A 21,879-nucleotide genomic window follows, 5' to 3' on the forward strand; every position below is an offset into this window, starting at 1 on the left:
TACGTGATTTTTGCAAAACATCTCATAGCAGTGACATCAGCACGCTCATAATAATCCTTAATCTGATTAACATTAGCTTTGATATTTTCCCATTTTGACTTTTCAGAAGTACTCATTTTCCCCTTATTTGCTCAATTAAAATTGGAAATTTGAACTTATTACAAAATTTTCCATCCTTTCCTTCTTGTTTGTTTGAAAGATAATATTAATTTTCATCTCCCACCTTAAAATTGGCTTTCTGCTTTTTCTTCTCTTAATAAAATTTATGTTTCGTTCTGGTCATATTAAATTTCTAATTGTCTTGTCCAGTAAGTTCTGAATATCTGTTATCTTAAATTCCCCAGACCTTTTTTGAATAGCAAAGTTTTTTGACGGGCATAGTCCCAGTGTAACCTTCCTGATGGCAAATGGGACTTCATTGACACAATCATCCCAACACTCATGATGTTTTTTTTTACATAGCTGTGGATGCTTTTAGCTATTTTTCTATTCACTTTTTCTTCAATATTTGACTGTGGTCAATAAGGAACTATCTTGAAATGTTGTACGGCAAGACCTGTAGGTATATTCTAAAAAATTGACTAATGAATTGTTTTCTGTTTTCTGATATTATTTTAGGTGAAGTGCTGTATTTTATTATAGACGTATTTAAAAATAAATCTGCAACAATTTTAGAGGGAGCTCTTTTGAGAGGATCATTTCTACATTGAGCAAATATCTATTTCTGTTTTTTTCACTATGTGTGTAGGGACCTTGTAGGTCAATTTATATTAATTCATTAGGGAAAATAGCTTTTATGCTATTTATATATCCAGCCATGCTATAATTAATATCAGTAACTAACTGACAAATGTTATGGGACTTGACATATTTAGTTACACATTTTTGTAGTTGTGGAAAATAAACAGCTTGCTTTTACTCTTTGAATGGTTTTCCTTATTCCAAGATGGTCAGAAATTTTTACATCATGTAATCTGCGGAAAGTAATTAAACTTGCTGTGATAACTGATTTTTAATTCATTATTATTATTTGTTACTTTGAAATAAAACAAAAGATTGTCAACTATTTTATATTTTGCAGATCTGTTTCTAATACCTATCATAATGTGGTGTTCAAAGTGGTGGTGACCTTTCAGATACGTATAAATAGTTTTAAATTTTGGGTCTTTTTATAGTTCTGTGATAATTTTTTCTCAAGAACCTAAAATATTTTAAAGTTAATATTTGTTCTTGTCACAATTCTTTACAGAGCATCTGGTACAACGTTTTCTTTCCTAGGAGTAAGTTTAAATATTAATTGTATTCTTGCAATTTAAGGGTCTATGAGTTTAGGTGATAAATTCTTCCTGGAATACAAACAAACCACGGCTGCATGTATACGAAGTTTCCCAAAATAGAGTCAAAATTTCTGTATCACTAGAAAGAATGCTAAGGTTTCTCTCTCAGTAGCAATATAATTCGATTGCACTAAGTGTCTTGGTAAAATATGCAATGGGCTGTCTGTCTCAGGTAAACAAAGTACCTACTGCAAAATCTGATGCATTTGCTGAAATTTTGAATTTGCTATTCACTTCAGGAAATTTCAAGATGAGAGCTTGAATTCATGCCGCTTTAAGTCTTTCAAATGCTGTGTTTGCTTTTGCCTACCAGGTGAACTTGTTCCTTCTCTCTCTAAGTTGAATAATGAATGGCTCTGCCATATGAGCAAATTTTTGATGACAGATCTACAATAGGAACACAAGCCAAAAAATCAGGGCACATATTAGGTGATTGGTAGTGTTTTATGCTACAATTTTAGAATCTATTTATCTTAATTGATTTTACAATTAATTTTGCTTCCCTTTTAAGATATCTTATAGCTCATGTAATGAAGTTCTGTGTCTACATTTACATTTGTTCCACTAGTAACTATTATATTATGTAAGTAAATAAATGTAGATTTTCCAAGGAGAGGTCTTTGATTAATATCCAAAGCTCTTTGAAACAAGGCAGGTGCTCTATATAAGCTGACTGGTCTTCTAAGTAGAGCATAAAGTCCTGATTTGGTGATAAATGCATTTCCCCCTCTATTCTTCTGATTTTACACATATTTGAAAGTATCCTGGGCTGAGATCTAGCGTTGTCATGTATTTTGTAGATCTGATTTTTCGAATTATTTCCTTAATAATTGGTAAGGGATGAACCAGAAATTGTGTTATGCTATTTAGTTTTCCATGGTCAATAGTAAAACACAGTGCTTTAAAATCCATAGGTGGAAGATTATTTCTCTTTTGACACAGTGCTATAAGGCTAATATAAGGGCCACTTAAGGCGATTATAACTTTATTCTTTAGCATTTCTGCAGTTATGCTGTTCTATTATTTCTTCCTTGAGCTTATCATCATAGTAGGGTTTGTCATGGCAGGGTGGGTGGATGGGAGTGATTTCTACTTTCTATGGTGTGATTTACTGCCAGAGTCCATCCTGGGGCATCGTCGAATAAATCTTAAAATTTTCTCACCAACTACTCCAGCTTCACTCTCTCATCCATCACTGGTGACTGGACTTCTTTTGTCCACCAGCTGATTCATTTCCATTTGCACAGTACTTTCCTGAAAATTAATTTTTGCTCTTTCTGCCTTTAAAATATCCATTCCCCAATATTACATTAGACTGTAGATTTTTCACTGCAATGAAAACATCTTTCTGGTGTTCATTTTTCACCTGCGTATATAATGTTACTTTCTCCATGCATTCACACTGTTTGCCTTGAGCAGCGATCACTGGTGTTCATGTGACACCAAACACTGTGTACTGTTTAAAGTTTTTCCTCAAACTTTTTCTGCCAAAAAATTCTTTATGACCCTGTGTCCAGTAATGCATCTGCTGGTACATTATTTAACAGAATTTAAATCACTGGGAGAGACAAATTTTCTATGAACAGTATTTAATTGAATCTGAAAGAAATTATTTTTCACTCTGGGGTAGTTGTGCTTTCTGTATTTCAGTATTCCTGACCAGTTTAAAGGCTTAGCACCATCTTCCAAGTTGCTCTTTTGTGATTTAATTTGGTGCTGGCCATTAGAGCGTAAAATTTTCTTCTGGTTTTTCAAAACATTTGTTGCTGTCAAACCTTGATCTGCCAAAGATCTACAAAAATATCTGCTCATATCCTACTGTGCATATGCTCATTGATTGTCACCTACATTTGAACTTCACCGCTAGCTCATTTAAATGTTCTAGTGTACCCAAGTTTTGTAATTCAACATAATTCTGAACTTGAGGTAGCAACCCTTACAATAAGATTTGGATGACCTCTGCTTCAGGCTTCTTCCCATGTAATATGGTAAATACTTGAATTTTTCTCAATATAAACTCACTTAACCCTTCCACCTTAGTTAGATATCTTCCAAACAGTTCGGCTCCTGATTTTACTCTGTCTTTCACCCCTGGGGAATGCTTTTGCAAAGGTGGTTTTAAATATTTCAAACCTTAAATTCCCACTGCCTGGTTCACTTAAAAAAATTTACTGATGCTTTTGTACCAGCTCAGTGCCTGTCCATGAAGTGCTGCAATTGCTATTATGACCTTACGTAATTTTGCAATCAGAAAAAAGCAGAAAGTGCATCTCTTAAATGTTCCAAAAATGTCACTGCTGAACTTCTAACATCGAATATAATGGCTGGTTTATCGAAACTCATGTAGTGTCTAGGATTAACCCAAAGCCTTTAGTTAGACTTCCTGATAGAGCCTACAGTTTTGGGAGGAGGCAGACTAAATGTTGCCTTGTTTTGTAATATGATGCATAATTTTTTTTAGCATCACTTGTAAGGTTAAGTACTCGATTTGTTAATGCTATTTTAGTGTAATAGCTCTTATAGATGCAAAGCAACTTATCACTAGATCTGAGAATAATAACGTCTTGAGAAGGTAAAAATAATCGCTTGATTTAAACAAAATTTAGGACATAAAGGCACTGTGTTATGCTACAATTTCCAAAACTGTTGGGGATGCAAAATAAAATAGAACAGTCCAAATTAAATCTAATGTTGAAGAGCAGAACTAAATACTACTAGAAACTGTCTTATATTAACTCTACATGAGTTTTAGAATCAAAGTATTGGCAGCGAGAAATCAAAAAGCTGAACAAGTGCAAATACTAGAGCTGACTGCAAACTAGCATATAGCGTATATGCGATACCAGAAACACACTCTCTCTAATCCAAAAACCTCAGTTTAACACTCATTACTTATTTGTATTCTGGTAAGGATTACAGAAAGGGGAAGTTATAGTAAACAAGATATTATAACTAACTAATTAATTAACATAAGATACCTAATGGTGTAAAAGAAAATGTGTTTTCATCTAGGACATAGATGAAACATAGTGAAACCTGAGAGATTTAGGTTTTACTATCCACCATTTTCTTCTTTAACTCTTTCATCTATTAATGAAACAAAATTATGCATAAAAATTATACATTATAAGTGATAGTAAAAATACGAAATGATAGAAATATATAAACAAAAGTTATAAGCCACCTTAAATGTTTTGAAGTTCTTCAAAGTTTCTTTCAAGACTAGTAAGCTGCTAATTTTCTAAGGAATTGAACAAGTGAAATAGACTAGACATAAGATAGAAAATAATTTTGACAGAAAAAATACAAGACTATCTTGAAATTACTAGCATCGAAAGTGATAAATGAAATAGTGGTATAGTATATAATGTTTTTCTTGGATATTTATAGAATGATATTAAGTCTGACTGAAAAGCATAAAGAAGACATACAGATAAGATATTAAGTGATTGATAGGCATTCGCCTATTGAAAATCTGAAATTTGCTAAATTTTATGCACACCCTAAATTTAAAATAATGTGTATAGATGCATAACTTTATTTTTAAAGTGATGCTTGTAATTAAGTACCCTGTGTACTGATTAGTTTATCATGCTGTATTAATGTGTTCTTTTTTTGGTTCTATAGCACTCTGGAAAGAAAAGATTAGTTTGGATTATTGCCTGAAAATTTTCCAGATCTCTGTTACTTCTTGAAAGCTGATCTGATCTAGGTTTAGTGCAACATGTATGGTAAGTGTAATGTTATTTTTTCCCACTTGGTATTCCTCTTAGAAATAAAGATGAATCTGTTAAAATGTTCATTATATTTATTGCTTACATAATTATTTTTATTTAATTTAACTTTTATAATATTTAATTTATTTATTTTATTATTTTATTTAATTTAACTTTTACAGCAGATTATTGTTTTGTTATTTTAATATACACTTTGTGTCAAATGACAGATTTGTTTAAATTTGCTAACATCCTATTCACAAAAAAAAATTGACTGAATTAATTATGAGATTTCTTTGCTATACTTTTCTTTATACTTTTAGATGTTATGTATCCCCCATCTGCCTTGATCCTTTGAAACTATGTGTTCCTTTAGATCTATTAGCTTTTAAATATAAAAATATCTATTAAAAATTAATGGCTATTATGATTAATAGTTTATTTTCTGGATTTCTCAATTAGAATGTCATACCATTAATCCTTTCATTAAAAACTTTATCCTAAATTATTTTTATTAAATTATTAATAAAATTTATTATTCTTGATTTTCTATTTTTAATAACTGGCTAAACCACATTGGAAACTTAAGAAATTCAACCAATCAGAAAGTGCTGTTGCTGTAAGACTTTTAACATCATTGATGAAAAACTGAAAATTAAAAGAGAAAAAATGTTTTATCATGTTTTTAGATACTTGCACTTAATTTACATATGTTTTCTGAATTTAAATGATATTACAAATTAATTCACAGCAATAATTAATCTTTTATCTGTATACAATTGAATTTTCATAGTTTAAAATTTAAGTTAGCTTTATATAATAGAGAATATTTGTTAAATTCAAATTTCATTCCTTGCAGCAATGGCACAACATAATTCTTTAATTCTTTATTTAACTTTACTATTAGTTTCTTATATTAAGCAAATAATATAGTTGTACAAAGCAAAGAAGACACATGAGTCACACGGTGAGCATTGACAAGATATGTTTTAAAAAATATATACATTCTGTCTTTTTGACATTTTAGATATTACAAGGTTTAAAAAAATGGTGAATGTTGTGAAATTTAGTCAGTTTCTTTTAACTGAAGCACATGATTAAACATACTTACCAAGTTTTGTGGTTCAGGTGTAAAATAAGTTATTAAAATAAGCCAAGAATATAAAATGCAATAGCTCACCTTAACAATGCTATTTAACTGTAATACTTCTCGTAGTATTAACAAGTATAAACAACCTAATCCTAAACAAAGCAAAAAATAGATTTATAATCGTATGAAACACCAGTGGCGGCTCATGGCTAAAATTAATGGGGGTGCTTGTTCCAAAAAAATTTAACCTTTTTTTTTAAAATTGTGTACAAGGAAACAAACATGTATAAAAAGAAAATTTATTTTGAAACTTCATGAAATCTTAAAGAAAAATTTTTAAATTCTTAATTACTTGAACCAAAATTGTTACAGTTCAATCTTTGTCTATTCATTTAAAAATGAAATCCATTCTTCTTGCTTTAATTTGCGTGAAAAGATCAATAATTTTCTCCTTGATCTCTGGATGACAACTGAGGAAATTTTTCTTTATTGAAAGCAATGCAAGCGCATTTAGTCTGTCCGAATCCCTAGTGCTTCTTAGAAAAGTTTTCATTCTTTTCAATGTTGTAAAAGCAGCGTTCTGTCTCTGATGTAGTCATGGGAACTCTCAAGAGAATTTTTATCAGTTTCGTAATTTCACTAAGAACATCATCTAGATTATTTTTGAAGATAAATTTCAGTAGCTCAATTAATATGCAGTATTTATGGATATAAGGTCTACAATAGAATACTTTTAGTTCAGTTTCAAGCTTTTCTTTTTCATTCATTGGATAGGCTTCAGTGGTCAATACTATTTCTTCTGTAGAATGTTCATTCCTAAAACTAAGCATTTCTTGTTAAACAATTTAGCAGCTGCTTTTTAGTGTTTAGTGTTTAGTGTAATAATATCTGTGCATTATATCAATACATAATATTGAGTAGTTTTGAGTATAACTACTCAATATTATACATTGATCATAGTATTGAGTATACATAGTTTTAAGTCATATATTTCCTTAGCTTCTGCCATCAGGGTCTTTGAAAAATTCTCACAGTACTTTGAGTTTCTTAATTTTAAAATAGCAGTTTGAAATTTGTTATATATTCATTAACTTTAAACACACTAATTTCTCTGGATTGCATTTAGTTGTATATTATTTCAAGACAAGGCATCTGATAAAAAAGCTGTAACCGAAACTTGAAGTTATCATCATTTAGATATTTTAAAATTCCTGTTGCTTTTGCAATATTTTGATCTGCAGTTAATGTTGACTGAATTTCAGTAAAGCAATTTTTTAAAAGTTGCAAATTTTCATGAACTCTGTTTATGGTCTGTATGATGAAGTTCTACCTTGTGGAGAAATACTACACACGCGGAGTAAAAAGAAATCACGTTTTCAATAACATGGCAGAATTTCGGCACTGCAAGAGCGACAGTGCTCCTCTCTCTACCCGGCTAGTATGCTGCTTTCTGTGAGCGCATGCGCAGAACAGCCAAACACTACGTCGCTGGAACTGTGAAGCACGCAGTTCCAAACAAAAACTTTCGTACCTTTTTCCCAAAGTGGAGGATGGCTATTGACATCCTCCTGTAAAAGTATAAAGAAAGAATTAAAGACTAAAGGGCACACTATATTAAATATTAAAAATAATAATAAGTGGAAATAGCGGGTGCTGCAGTTCCACAGTGCTTATTACGAGCCGCCACTGTGAAACACTGTCACATAGACAAACTCAATGTCGAACACATGTCAAATTTAAGATGAGTGCTTATTATTGCGACTGTATATCAACTATCATTACCATTAGTTCAAAAAAGTATTAGGTTAAATGTGAGTGAGGTATTATGTTTGCTTTGTAGCACTGTAAAATTAATTAATGATGAGGATTAATGTGGCGAATGAGCCTGTTTTATTAAAACGAATTTAGATATGTCGGGCTATATTTTCATTAATGTCAAGTGCAAGTCAGGTTCAAGTTGCAACCATGTCCTATATTTTTGTTTAATAGCATAGCTGAAAATCCACTTTCATAAAGGTATGATGCATTAAAAACTTTATCACTTTTTTTGAAATATACTTACATTCATCTCTTCTTTTTAACCCATTCATGAGACTTCTGTCACATGAAATATCTGTAAGCTGATCTCTTTCTTGAATCGAAAGATTATCTAGCGCAGTATCCAAAACAGAAAACGGATCTCTTATCCGACGTTCTTTTTCTAAATTTTCAGGAAAGTAGGAATGAAAATTGTTAGCAAGTCCTATGCAGTTTTTTTGTATATCTTCAATTAGTTGCTCATTCAGTGACAAATTACTTTCCTGGAGAAACTCTTCTAGTGTTGGTAATGATAACAATGTTTTCGCTTTTCACATCCTTAATTATATATTCTAGTTTCTTCAAAAATGCATTTATTTTGTCATGTAATATAAAAACAGTGATATTTTCACCTTGTAAACTAGAATTCAGTTCATTCAGTTTTCCAAAAGCATTAGCTAAGCACACTAAACGTGATAGCCAGAGTTCATTGGTAAGGCAGTGATGCAGTTTGAATACTTGGGCCCCTGAACGTAATTCAAAAAGTCTAGCTAAAAACTTTTCGCCTTGATAATCACCTCAGTTCAACATGTAAAAGGAGCTTTTTAATGGTTAAAACCCATTTCATTGCACAAAATAGTGAACAGATGTGAATTAAGTGCCCACTATTTAATGAAATTCACTATTTTCACAGATTGATCTAGAACTGTCTTTAGACTTGTGGGCATTGTTTACGTAGCCAATGCTTCACGATGTATGCTGCAGTGTGTGAACTTCTTTAATCTACATCTGATGCAACTTCTTTAATTTTGGCAAAAACTCCACCACGACAACCTGTTATTGAACGTGTACCATCAGCACATACTCCAATACATTTCTTCCAAATTTTAATTATGGCCGGTAATAAACTCATAAATTTTCTTAAAAATCTCATCTGCAGTGGAATGATTTGGAAGAGGCTCAAATAAGAATTCTTCATTTATGACTGATTCTCTTTCAAATTGAATATAAGCCATCAACTGTGCTAAGTTTGTAATGTCTGTGCTTTCATCAAACTGAAATACAAAATATTTGCTTTGCTTTATATTTTCGATAAGTGTTTGTTTTACTTAAGCTGCAGTTACATTTATTAATTGCGAAACAGTGTCTTCTGACAAAGAATTAACATTCAACTTGGCTGCTGCAGTAAAGCCAATAATAGATGTCACAATAGCTTTGGCTGCAGGTAATATTAAAGATTCTCCAATAGTACAGGATTTTGCAGCAATTCTCAAACTAACCAAATATGATGCTTTTACTTCTAGTTTGTTTATTGTGGTGAAAGAATGAAATGAATGTTTGTTAGTTTTCATTTCAGTTCATTTTTCATTCAAAAAAACTGGAGGTGTTTACCTGCTACACTGGCATGTTTAAATTTAAAATGCTGTAGCAGAAGCAATGGTTTCATTGAGTGATTCGAAAATTGTTTGTATAAAAGAACACAAATGGGCCTCAGGCCATTTTCATTCTTGTTAAAAAAAAATGTATATTGCAAATAATTTTCAGTATATGTTTTTATAACAGTAGCTTTCCGTTTTGCGTGTGCTTCATGAGATTCAGGATATGAACAAAAAGTGTTAACTGTGTCAGAGTCAGCGTCTTCTGACGACCGTTTCTCCTTCAATTTTTCAATTCCTAACCATTGTCCATTGTTACAGGATTGATCCTAAGATGTAAATAAACAAAATAATAAAATGTAAAAAAGTGTAAGTAATTTATAATACATTAAAATGATTACATTAACGTCAGACAATTAAAAATATATAATAATAAAATAAATCAAACTAATATTCCCACATGTCTCTTAGTCATGGTCTTGTTAACAAAATATGCACTTCAAATCGACACCAGCTAATAACTCTTGAGCGGTGTATTTTATCTGATATCATTTAGATTAGTCTCAGTTTTAGTTTTGGGATAAATGATTTTCATAATCTGTTCTAACGTTAATTTTTCTGATTGAGCAGACTGGGCTCACTCTCTGCTAAGTATTTCATCCTTCAAAAAAATCCAGTAACCCTCTCAGATTCCAGTTTTTAGATTTATTTAATCTACTAAATTCCAGTGTGAGATCAGCTGGTATAATTTTTGTAAGGTTTGATGTAAGCAGGTTTCCATACGAATTTGAATCTATTCTCAACACTTCTAAATTTTTTATCTGGATCTCAGCATGATCAAATAATTTTCTTAAACCAACAATGTCATTGGAATGCTTAATTGGGGGGATGCATAATGACAGTCCTAAATGAGAATTAATCAGAAGATTATTTTATGTGTATACAAATGTGTGGTATGTGCATATTTGGAACCAGCATGGACAGTCTTGGTCTTTTTAATGCTCTGGAGATTAATGGTTGGGAATTTCACGCTGCTCTGGTTGGGCTGGTGAGGATTCTTTTTCAAATTTTAAACCTTCATGTTCAACATCACGTTGTTAAGCATTCTCTTACTGCCATGCATCTCTTAGCTGATCTGGAGCAACCACTGATGTCAATTTGGATGGAGGCAGGGTTACTGGTCTCGCCACAACTTTTCACTTAGTAATTCGGTAACACAAAAAGGGCAGTGAGTTTATGTTGTTTTCATGTGTGAAGTATCTCATCTACATGTTCTTGATCATTTTATCTCTATTCATTTTTTGTCTCATCATTTAGCAATTGGGGAAAAGAAAATGTGTGTGTAACCTGGAACAGCAATTTAAATTTTTGGAACTATGTAATGACAGTAACAATGAATATGTTTATTGCATATTATATGCAGAATTATCTGTTGCACATGAAGAAAAGGGTGACTTACAACTTACAGCAGCTAAACATAGGATTGCAATTGATGCTACTGCTTCAGCAAAGCTAGAGAGATTTTTTTTTAAAATCCAAAGATGGAAATAATAACAGGACTTAGGAGTGTGCTACTAAAGAAGCTGCATTTTCATACCACACTGTTAGACATGGATTCAGTTTCAAAATATTTGCCTGCACATCTAAACTGGCTAAAAAGTTGTATGATCCAAAATTTTCATTGAACCAAAACCTAAGCAATTATTGTTAATGTTATTTCACCATTTAATACATTGTATTCTTTGGAAAATATTAATTATGTAACGGTGATGATGGATAGCTCAAACAGAGCTGAAGTAAAACTTGTTCCAATTGTTGTAAGGTATTTCAGTCTGGAGGAGGGAACTCAAGTGCAACTTTTTTGATGAAACGTTGCTCAAATTTTCACTCAATATCTTTTGCAATGTGTGAAAAATACAAACTTGAAGAAAAGTTGGTTTGTTGTATTGCTGATAACACTAACAGTCATTTTAGTGGTGGGGAGGAACTTAAAAAAACTAAAAAAATCTGAAAGATTTCAGATTTTAAATTATGTCTAAAGGGGCATTTTTAAACCATTTTGTATGTTACCTTTATTTACTAAACATCATGTTCTTAGCACTTAAACCATAAAATTCAGTTCAAGAGTAATATCGCAAAATAATTTTAAATTGAGCCTATCTTTAGAATTTCCAATACACAATCTTATGCGCTGGAGACAAAAATGTTTTTTCTGTGCAATGTTGCCGTTACTTGCTTTGAAATCCTTGAGTTTGTTAATCAGAAATTCTCACAAAATATGAAATCTATAATGAAACAAATTCCAAATTTCAAATTTGGGCTTCTAATTCCCCATATTCGCAGTAGGATGATGTCATTCAAAATTTGATGGCTCTAGGTACCATTGTTTTATCACCGAGAAACATACATACATTTATGCAGATTCTTCATTATTTAATTTCTTCAAATATAATGCAGGGCGATTATATTTGGTGGTAACAGTTTTAAAAGGTGGTAACAGCCTTTTAAAGATTTCAGTGCAAAATACGAAAACAAAAACAATAGTCCCTCAGGGACAAAAAGGGGAGGAATAAAAATGTGTTCAGAAGAATTCACAGATTTAAATAGACAGGAAATGGTTGTTCATTCTACACAATTCAGTATAAACAACATGTGATTTTCTGCCCTGAACATACAAGGTATTATTATAAAAAATTATATCTTATATATATATAAAATAACAATATAGATCATCAATTTAAATCTGGTAAGAAGGCATGCAGAAATTATACAATTAAAAATGTGAAACCATAATTTATGATCTAAAAAGAATCAAATTTTACAAAAAAGAAAAAAAAAAAAGCTTAATATTTATTTGTTTACTTTATTAAACATTTTTTTCAAGGCGTGCATGCGTAAAGCATACATTACGCATAGTCGAAATTAGAAAATTGCAACTAGAAAATTATTTGATGTGTATTCGTAATATTTATAATGACAAGGAAATTGATTTAAATCATATCAAAGACAGAGTACATCAAGATGAAATACTACATTTAGTAAGGAATTATAAGGTGAATAAAATAAAAACATATGCCCTGAAGATGAGGATAGTGCTAACAGATCAACTTCCAGTTCATTGCGCGCCGCAACATCTCCCCCCCCCCCAGCAGAGCAGCGTGAAATTCATAAACAGATTTCGGAATGGTCAGAGAAACAAATCATTAAGCCATGCGGTTCTGATTACGCAAGTAATATTGTGCTAAGTAGGAAAAAAATGCAGTTCATTTAGACTATGTCTGGACTTAAACGACACTTAAAACCTGGTGAATCCCTTTCTGAATATTTAATTGCCATGCGTGAAATAGCCAGTCGTGGTTCTGTTGATGATTCATCAATTTTTGATTATGTAATCAATGGGATACTGGATCAGAGTAGTAACAAAATTATTTTGTATGGGTGTAAAACTATTCTGAATTCAAAGAGAAATGAAAAATTTATGAGAAAATCCACGTTCCAGATATGAAGAATAAGGGTTATTCAAGTACTAAAACACAAAATAAAGCACGTGCTATACCTAATAAGAGTAAAGAACCAAGGTTTTATGACTGTAGAAGTATAGGGCGCGTAATGCATGCGTATTCTTTACGCATATGCGTAAAGCATACAAAAATAAAGTTTGTGGCTTTGAGGTCCGCATAATGGACGTCCGGATTACTAACTTTGTACTGTACCATCTTCTGCTGAAGAATTGCTGTACACTCTGAAAGAAAATAACAGTGTTCAGAAATAAAAATTCTTCTCAAGCATAGGCAATTTTTATAATTCATGTATCCAATATTTAGTGTTCTAGGGAACCAGTTTTGATAAAGTTAGTAAGTTTCAATAGGTAAATTCATGAACTGAAATCGCATGGTTTGATTTAGAAGAGAGTGCACAAGTTGTTAATGAAATTATAAAGGATTCTCGAATGTACATTGTTGAACCATCTAATTCAAAAGCAATGTGGTTCAGGTTCTGAAAAAGTGCCAAGTACTATTGAAGAGAAATAGAAAGCAGTTTTTAATGCATTTCAAATAACTGACATTTCATGTTGCAAGGTTTCTAAGATTGTGCTTTGATGTTTTTGCCTGGGATATCATTTGAGAGAGTGTTTTCCAATTATGGGGAACATTTCACTTGCAGAAAGAGGTGGACTTTTAGTATCAACTGTTAAACATCACTAAATGTTAAAATTAATTCAGAACTTTTTTGTTGTGAATTTTGTGATGTAATTAAAGCAAGCAAGCCATTTCTGAAAAAAAAAAAAAAAAAGTTTTGTCTAGTAAAAAAAATACAGCTGAATAAATAAAGTTTAATATTACAATAAACTGTTAACACTTTTAAGCAATTTCAAAAATATGTCCTAGATTGGACTCCCCACCCCAAAAGAATATGGTAAGTTTACACATAAGAGTTTCACTGGCATGTTGGTCTCCATAGCCACAGTAATCTTGTTTTGCAGATCAGGTATGGTTTTGGGTAGTTATGACATTTTATTCTTTATTTAACATTTTATCGAGTTCATGAGACCAGATAAGCTGGGCCAAATGTGTTCAGATAGCACATTTGCTAGGATTTAAACCTAATTACCAGTATTTAGCAGTCTTACCACTCATGGACCTCTTTATCAGATGATTATTAACCGCATATAATAAATAATGCATTGTGAAGAAGGTTTTTACATTTAGCATTCTGTAGGTTATGCTACTGATATTTTTTTAACATTTATTTGTTATATGGATTAATCCTTGATGCATTTCCTATATTTGTAAAAATATTGCACCTAGTCACCTATAAGAAAATATTATTGTGGAAATCAAATATAGGTCCAGTTAGTTACACTAAGATTCTATGTATGTTCCTCATATGTTGAAATTGGGGGAGAATTCCAAATGTTATTAGATAAGTAATAAAATTTAAAAATTATGTATTAACCTTTTCAAAAATACATTATAGTTGAGACTATGCTATCAGTTTATTCAATGTGTTAAATTTTTTTTCAGAATCAAATATCGCAAGAAAATATTAAATTTAGCATTTTAGAAAAAATTAAAAAATCAAATTGTATATTAATATTTAATAACCTTCTGAAAAAAAAATGTAAGCTTGTGGGTTTCTCATTCACTAAATTTCAGTACCTAATATTAAAAAAAGAAAAGAAAAAAATAAAAGCAACATATCTTCTATACAAGAAAACTTAAGAAAGACATTTTCATGTGCTCTTGTTACTTGATGATCCAGGCTTTCTTATCTTATCTAATCATTATTTCCTATCTTGTTCATTTGCGGTTTTGCAGCTGAGGATGGTGGTTCGGTAAAACCATCGAAACTAGTCCTGTGAAAATTTTGTAAATATAACGCTGATTTTTGTTGTTTGACTTCTGAATTAGTATTTATTCGGCATGTTATTGTGTCTTAATTAAAGAAGTTATGTTTATGATGAAGAAAGCTCTTCCTCATTTGATATGTTTTTATTTTTTTATGAAGAAGTCTCTAACATTCTTTGCCTTTCCCAGTTTCATTCTAGAAATAATTCATCACATCAATGACACTTCATCTTGTTTTTGAACTTCTATCAAAAAATTTTTATAAACTGATCCATAATTTCCATGATAGTAGCTAAACTGTTTTATGGAAAGTCTGTTGTAAGTTCCTTTTGCTGTTCATTTTTAGAAATGTTAATTTTGTCATCTTTGTTTTACTAATTCTTTAAGATCCTCACTAGAAAGACTTTCATCAGTTGTAACTTGCAATTACTCAATATCCTATGCATTTATATTATCCAGTCCTGTTTCATTAGTTAGTTCGACAATTTTGTCGATATCAACAAGAAATTCTCTTGTTTCATTATCCTTGCTTAGCTCCTGCCATACATTCTTTCATACTCCTTTCAAACATTTCTCAGTCAGCTCATTTCAGGAAAGATTGAGTGTGTAACTTTTCCAAAAATCTCTAATGGACTGTTTATCTTCTCCATTGTTTTATCATTCCTGTTGGTTTTATCAACCAGTTTAAAATTTGATATTATGCTTTGATCCATTGGTTGAATTAACAAAGTTGTATTTGTTGGTAAATGGAAAACTATTTTTACTGGAATTCGTATAATTAAGTTGGACAAATCTGCTTGATTGCTTAGAGCATTCTCAATGAAAGGTAAAGCTTTCAGTTCTAGTTCTGTAAATTCATTTAGTAGCATTTAACAGACAGGTAAAAATGTTTGGTACGCCAGTTCTCAAAATTAAAATTTTTTATTGAACTCCCAAATTAATGGTAAAAGTAATTTTGAATTTCCCTTTATTGCTCTTGGGGAAGGAGAAACAAGCAGTGATTTTAATTTAAAGGCTCCTTTGGCATTACCATCCAGTGTAAGTTTTAAATGATTTTTTACAGCTTTCAGTTTTGGTGCTTGCTTTTTTTTACAGGATAAAAATGCAGGCTTTTGTTTTTATTTCTTTTTCCCATTATAATTGTTAATTTAATAACATATTGCAGGTATGGCCAAATTCCGGCTCTCGGGTCCCTTGGGACTCGTGAGTTGGACTCGCAGGACCCGAGAGCTGCTTGGAGCTGTGTAACTATCTTGTTAAAATCAGTTGTTTCACTTTTGAAGTGTATTTGCAGTTTGAAACAGATATTGTGCAATGTCACACATCTTTATTGATCAGTAATTTAAATTTTTTAGTTAATTTATGTTCATAATAATTTAATTTTTTTTCAAGTTGTCCATTGTGCACTAATCATTGCAATAGCAAGTAAAATGTTAGATAACTCGATTTGTACAAATTATAATGGCCATATTATTTTTAGATTAGTCAACGACCATTTGAATAACTGAAAAGATAAATGTGAAGTTTAGTAAGAAAATAATGCACTGCAGTTCCCCCTTCAGATGTTATTTTATTTCAGGCAGTTTCTCCTTGTAATTTATCTAGTTACCCTGCATCTCAGGAATCACGACTGGGTGCTCTACTATTTTTGTAGGGACTGCTTTATTTCAGTTTTCAAAGGGCTTGGGCATTTGCTGAAGAAACCTTTCAGAGAAGAAATATGCACTTAACAGAGGGCTCTTCCATATTAAACACATATTTAAGGTCTACTTTATTCATGTGTAGGCTTTATGCTGGATGAGTAGAGCTTGTTATTAATACACTGGTGGACAGTTACTAAGGATGGATGACAGTAGCAGTGATAGTAACCACAAAATGGAATGCAGGAAAATATGGAAGCTGGCATGAGTAAGACATAATAGCATATGCAAATTTTGGACTGCTGAAGTTGTTCATCACGTGATGCACTGATAAAAGAGATAAAGGATTTGATGCATGTTGACCTTAGCTGTTTGAAAGGGAAATTTAATGAGAAAGAATCAGTTGACCAACTTGCAATTTTCTTCATGTCTTCCCGCCATCACTTAGATGATTTTACGTTTGGATGTATTATTGGCAAGCTTGAAGAAGGGGAAAAAATAACAGATGTTCCTAGGGAGTTTGATGTCAGCCACAGTTGTTTCAAGGCTTTAGAAATTATTTCGAACAAATGGCATGTGTAGTTAATGTTCATGGGCAAGGTTGTGTGTGCAGTATGATGCCTGCAGAAGATAGGCAAATAGTGTTATTGAGAAAAAAGAACTAATGCAACACAGCTATTGAGGTAGCAAATCAGTTAATGTTGCTACTGGCAAGTTAATTTTCCAAAAAACTCTAGCCAGATGTTTGCATCAAAGAGGATTATACATAAGCCGTCTCAGTATAATGGTATGGGCCAGCACTACGATTAGTGGATGCATGCCTCTATATATGGTTTTAACTGGGATTATGACTGACCAATGATACATTAAAATGATATTCTGCTGCCTCATGTTTGCATATTTCATGATAAATTTATCAGTTAGTGATAAATTTGTTTTCATGGACAACAGTGCAACATGTAATTGAAGAGTTGCTGTCTAGGAGTGTCTAGAGAGCGAGCATATTCTATATTTCTTATGGCTAACAGGTTCTCCAGATTTGAATCCCAGTGAAAATGTTTGGGATGTTTTGAGGAGGAGTCTTGCTAGGACATTACCCTCCGATAAATAAGGACACCCTCATCCGTGCACTAACAGAGGAATGGGATAAATTGGCCCAACAGCTATTGGACAGTGTTGTGCGATGTATGACATGACGTATGGAATCTTACTTTGTCCCCATGGTGACCATATCCTGAACTGACATCTTACGACAGAATGCCTATGGATGGTAATTACATTTTTTTCTCTTTATATTCAGTACAATGTGACCATTTTGTTGCTTGAACACTTTTCAAAGCCTTCTAGATTTCAGAGCATAATAAATTATTTTTATTGTTACATCCTAGTATTCTTGCATTATTTTGTCACTTGGCATCCAAACACACTTACTTTTTAACGTGCTATATAACTGTTTGTGATCCATCTTTAGCAATTGTTTCCTAGTGTAGTTGATTATAACCTTTTCACGTGCATCTCAAAGCAACGTTTCAACCGCTCGCAGTAATATGATATAATCACAGTTTTTTTCGCTCGAAACTCTATCTTCTATAATAAGACCTTGGTAATTCTAAGCAGAGATGATCATTTCTTTCATCTATGATTGCACAATGTAAATTTTTTTGGTTGTGGAGAGGATGGAATTTCTGAATGGATTGACCGTAATTTAATCTCTGGTCAAAAGTCATTAAACTACATTTTGCTAGATTATTCAGGAGAAAAACCATTCACCTTTATTATTAGATCTTCATTTTAGTAAAGTTGCATCAAGCGTTAAGAACTTGGAATGCTCAAGCTTTTTTTTTAAGTGAAGCTTTTCCCAAAATACAATATACTGATGCTATAAGATATTTCTTCACATGTCGCTAGAAAATCTTCTTCCTTTCTAGCCTGTTCCAAGTATTACATTTCCTTTTTGTATCAATATTTTTTGGTTTTCCTGGATTTCGATCACTTAGTATATTCTGACATATTCTTCACAAAAGTGAATATCTCAGCTGAAGACTGAACTGCAATTTATTCTTTGATTAAACTTCATGCATTCCACTGTAAAATTCTGCTGCTGCTTTGCTGCATAAATTTTCAATTTTGAAATATGATTTTTGTTTTTCTACAATCACTGTTGCCCATATGCCTGCAGAATATGTTTTAAACACTCATTACTTCAAAATTGCATACTATAGAGACCTCAGCTGGACACTTGCTTTTGTTTGAGACCTTCAGCTGTAATTTGCAAATGTCTATAAGTGGTCGCATCATCCAAGGTTACCAGTAATTAATTTAATATTTTTTATATGGTATGTCAAAGTATATCTCCAAAATTGATTGGAAGATCTGTGGTGACGCTTTCAAATCTGAACCACAGTTGGTCCAACACCAAAAATACTTATATAGAAAATATGGCATAGTGTGTAAAAATAACATAAGGGGGGAACAGAAACATAGGAAAAAGTTATATTCATTATGTACAAACAGCCAAATTTTTCGTTCTTCAACTAATACATAACATTAATGATATGATATTATTAGTGATAGTTCTTTTGTACTGTTTGAAGCAGTGTGAATTTAAGAATTATATCTGTAACATTGACATCCAATCTAAAATGAGGGCATGTATACAATATTTTGTATTAAATCTCTCGTAATATATCTGAAAATACCCATCATCAGTAAAAACTCAATTAAGATATTTCTGTTTTGTATTAAATCTCTCATAATATATCTGAAAATAACCATCATTAGTAAAAGCTCGATTGATGTTGCATCAGGTTCTTCTATTTACAATAAAATTAATGTAAAATTCCTTACCTGCTGCATCTTCAGTGTTCTCGACGCCAGGCTTCTAATAATCACGTTTTCCAGTAAGAGTTTCTATTACAATTAGCAGGCCATCTTGTCTTTTAATTATTTATTGAAAAGAAAAGCTAATATACACTATTTACAAGGTAAGTGATAATTATTTTAAGACAGTACATTTTTAACTCTGAGTCTTTACGCTCCTCCGAGCGGTTCCAATCTCGACTGCTTCTCGGAACTTAATTACAGCAAAAGTAAAGGAAGAGATGCCCGCCACCTAGTGCCAAGAATGTGACATCCTCCCACCTTTTGATTTTACCTCGATAAGATGGGAAAATCAAAACAAAATTTATCAATAATCAAACAAAAATTCAAGTACAACTTTCACAAATATGAAAAGTAACTAATGCTCTAAAATTAATACTTACAAAGAAGGATTACACATCTAAACATTTTCTGCATTACATTCATACCATATCCAGATAACATGTTCCAATTGACAACTGTTAGGACAATTAAATTTCTAAAATACTGAAAAGAAACAAAAATTAGTATAGCAATTTAAAAATATGTAAGAGGTTTTACAGTTTTACGTCCATATCTAGTTTGATAGTTCATATCACTGTAACACTTATCCGCAGAGTTTTTTATGTTCATGGTGAAGTCACTAAACAAGTTAGGTCTATCAAGTTCGAGAGGATAAATACGTTTCACAGGTCTTAGGAGTTCACCTGTTGCAGTTTTCACTTTGACAACACGTACTTCGTTGTCTTTCCCAGGATATAGTTCTACAACACGACCTATTGGCCAATCTATTCTCTTCTTGTTGTCGCTGCCGACAAACACCAAGTCATTTTTGTTGATAGTCCAAGTAGATCGTTTAGATGGTTTTTGCACTAGGATAGCTAAATATTCATCACGAAATCTTTTGCGAAAATGTTCTCTTACGTTCTGCAAGAACTTGTATCTTTTTGTCAGATTGATGGTATCCAGGTAGTCTAAGTCTGGTACTCCGATGTCGTGCACATCTTGTAGAAACATTGAAGGAGTTAGTGCCGTAAGATCATTTGGATCTTCTGAAAGGTACGTAAGGGGCCTTGAGTTGATTACTGATTCGATATCACAAAGTATAGTCAACATTTCCTCATAAGAGACACATGACTTTCCGAGAACATTTCTCAACATCTTCTTGACTGTTTGTACCAACCTCTCCCACCAACCGCCCCACCATGAAGCAGTTGGGGGATTAAACTTCCACTATATTCTCATACTAGTTGAATTACATTCTATTTCTTTCCAATCTATCGATCTTAAAAGATTTTCAGTTCCAACGAAATTAGTGCCATTGTCGCTGTAAATAATACTTGGACGACCTCTTCTGGCAATAAATCTCCTTAATCCCAAGATGAACGCATTTGTTGATAAACTTTCTATCAGTTCAAGATGTATCGCGCGATAAACCGCGCAAGTAAAGAGCAAGATCCATGCCTTTTTTCCTTTTCTTAAATAAAGAGGACCGGCTACATCGACTCCGGTCACTTCAAACACCAGAGCATCTCGAACTCGATCTTCAGGAAGAGGTGCTGGAACAGTCTCTATATTCTTTGCGCTATATCTTCTACAGCGAACACACTTCATAAGAACTTTACGTACTGTTTTTCTTCCTCTCAGGACCCAGAATTTCTGTCGAATATTGGCTAGTACGAATTGCACACCAGCGTGGGATAGTCGCAAATGGTAATCTAAAATTAACCTATGAACTAAGTCATGATTTGAGGGCAATACAATTGGACAGAGAAAATTTTCTTCTTCCTCTCTTCTTCTAGTAATCTTGGTCTTTAACCGACTAAGGCCATCTGAGTCAAAAAAGGTACAAAGGTTGCTAACTTTAAGTTCTTTGCCAAATGCTTCTATTTGTATTATCTTGCATATTCTCTTTTCTACAGTTTCTATTTCAGGGACCGTGAGTTCTCCTGATTGTTTAGAATCTGGTCTTCTGCAGTTGTTGATAAATCTGCATATCCAAGCAGTTATTCTTAACATTTTATGGTAAGATGAATATTTCTCAAAAAAATGTTCTACCCTTTGCGTATTTAGTGCAGAAATGACTGATTTCCTTTTTTCTGAATTTACTATTTCCATGTCCGGTATTTCCCTTTGTCTTGGCCATTCTTCCTGATTTTTCTTCAGCCAGTTGGGGCCCTCCCACCATCTAACTGCTAAAAGTTGTTTGGCGGTGCAACCTCTTGATGGAAGGTCAGCTGGATTTTTTGTTCCAGCAATATGTTTCCACGTTTTTGGATCCATCAGTTTCCTAATCTCCCTGACTCTGTTTTCCACAAAGACAGCCCAGACAATCTCTTCCCTTTGAATCCATGTCAAAACTGTTGTAGAATCCGTCCAAAAATGCGTTTCCACATTTTGCCATTGTAAACCATTTAAAACAGAAGAGCATAGTCTGGCACCTATCGTGGCAGCTATCAATTCCAGACGAGGGATCGTAATAGATTTCACGGGAGCT

The 21,879-nt window shown here is 32.4% G+C and overlaps 1 protein-coding gene across 6 annotated transcripts in view; it reads left to right on the forward strand.

The window, feature by feature from the left end:
* The window catches only part of LOC118203721 (uncharacterized), a 75,898-nt gene that overhangs the window by 17,707 nt on the left and 36,312 nt on the right, over nt 1-21,879 (forward strand). For all 6 annotated transcript variants that reach the window (XM_085808776.1, XM_085808778.1, XM_085808769.1 and 3 more), the window contains one exon: nt 4,965-5,068. Coding sequence is in view for 1 of the 6 variants with exons in the window: in XM_085808778.1 (XP_085664904.1) it covers nt 4,965-4,986 (22 nt within the window). In the remaining 5 variants the exon portion in view is untranslated. The remainder of the gene's footprint in view (nt 1-4,964; nt 5,069-21,879) is intronic.

The sequence above is a fragment of the Stegodyphus dumicola genome, chromosome 1 (genome assembly GCF_044657685.1).
Source record: "Stegodyphus dumicola isolate Sdum_Otavi_A_Nest chromosome 1, ASM4465768v1".
NCBI classification, from domain to species: domain Eukaryota; kingdom Metazoa; phylum Arthropoda; class Arachnida; order Araneae; family Eresidae; genus Stegodyphus; species Stegodyphus dumicola.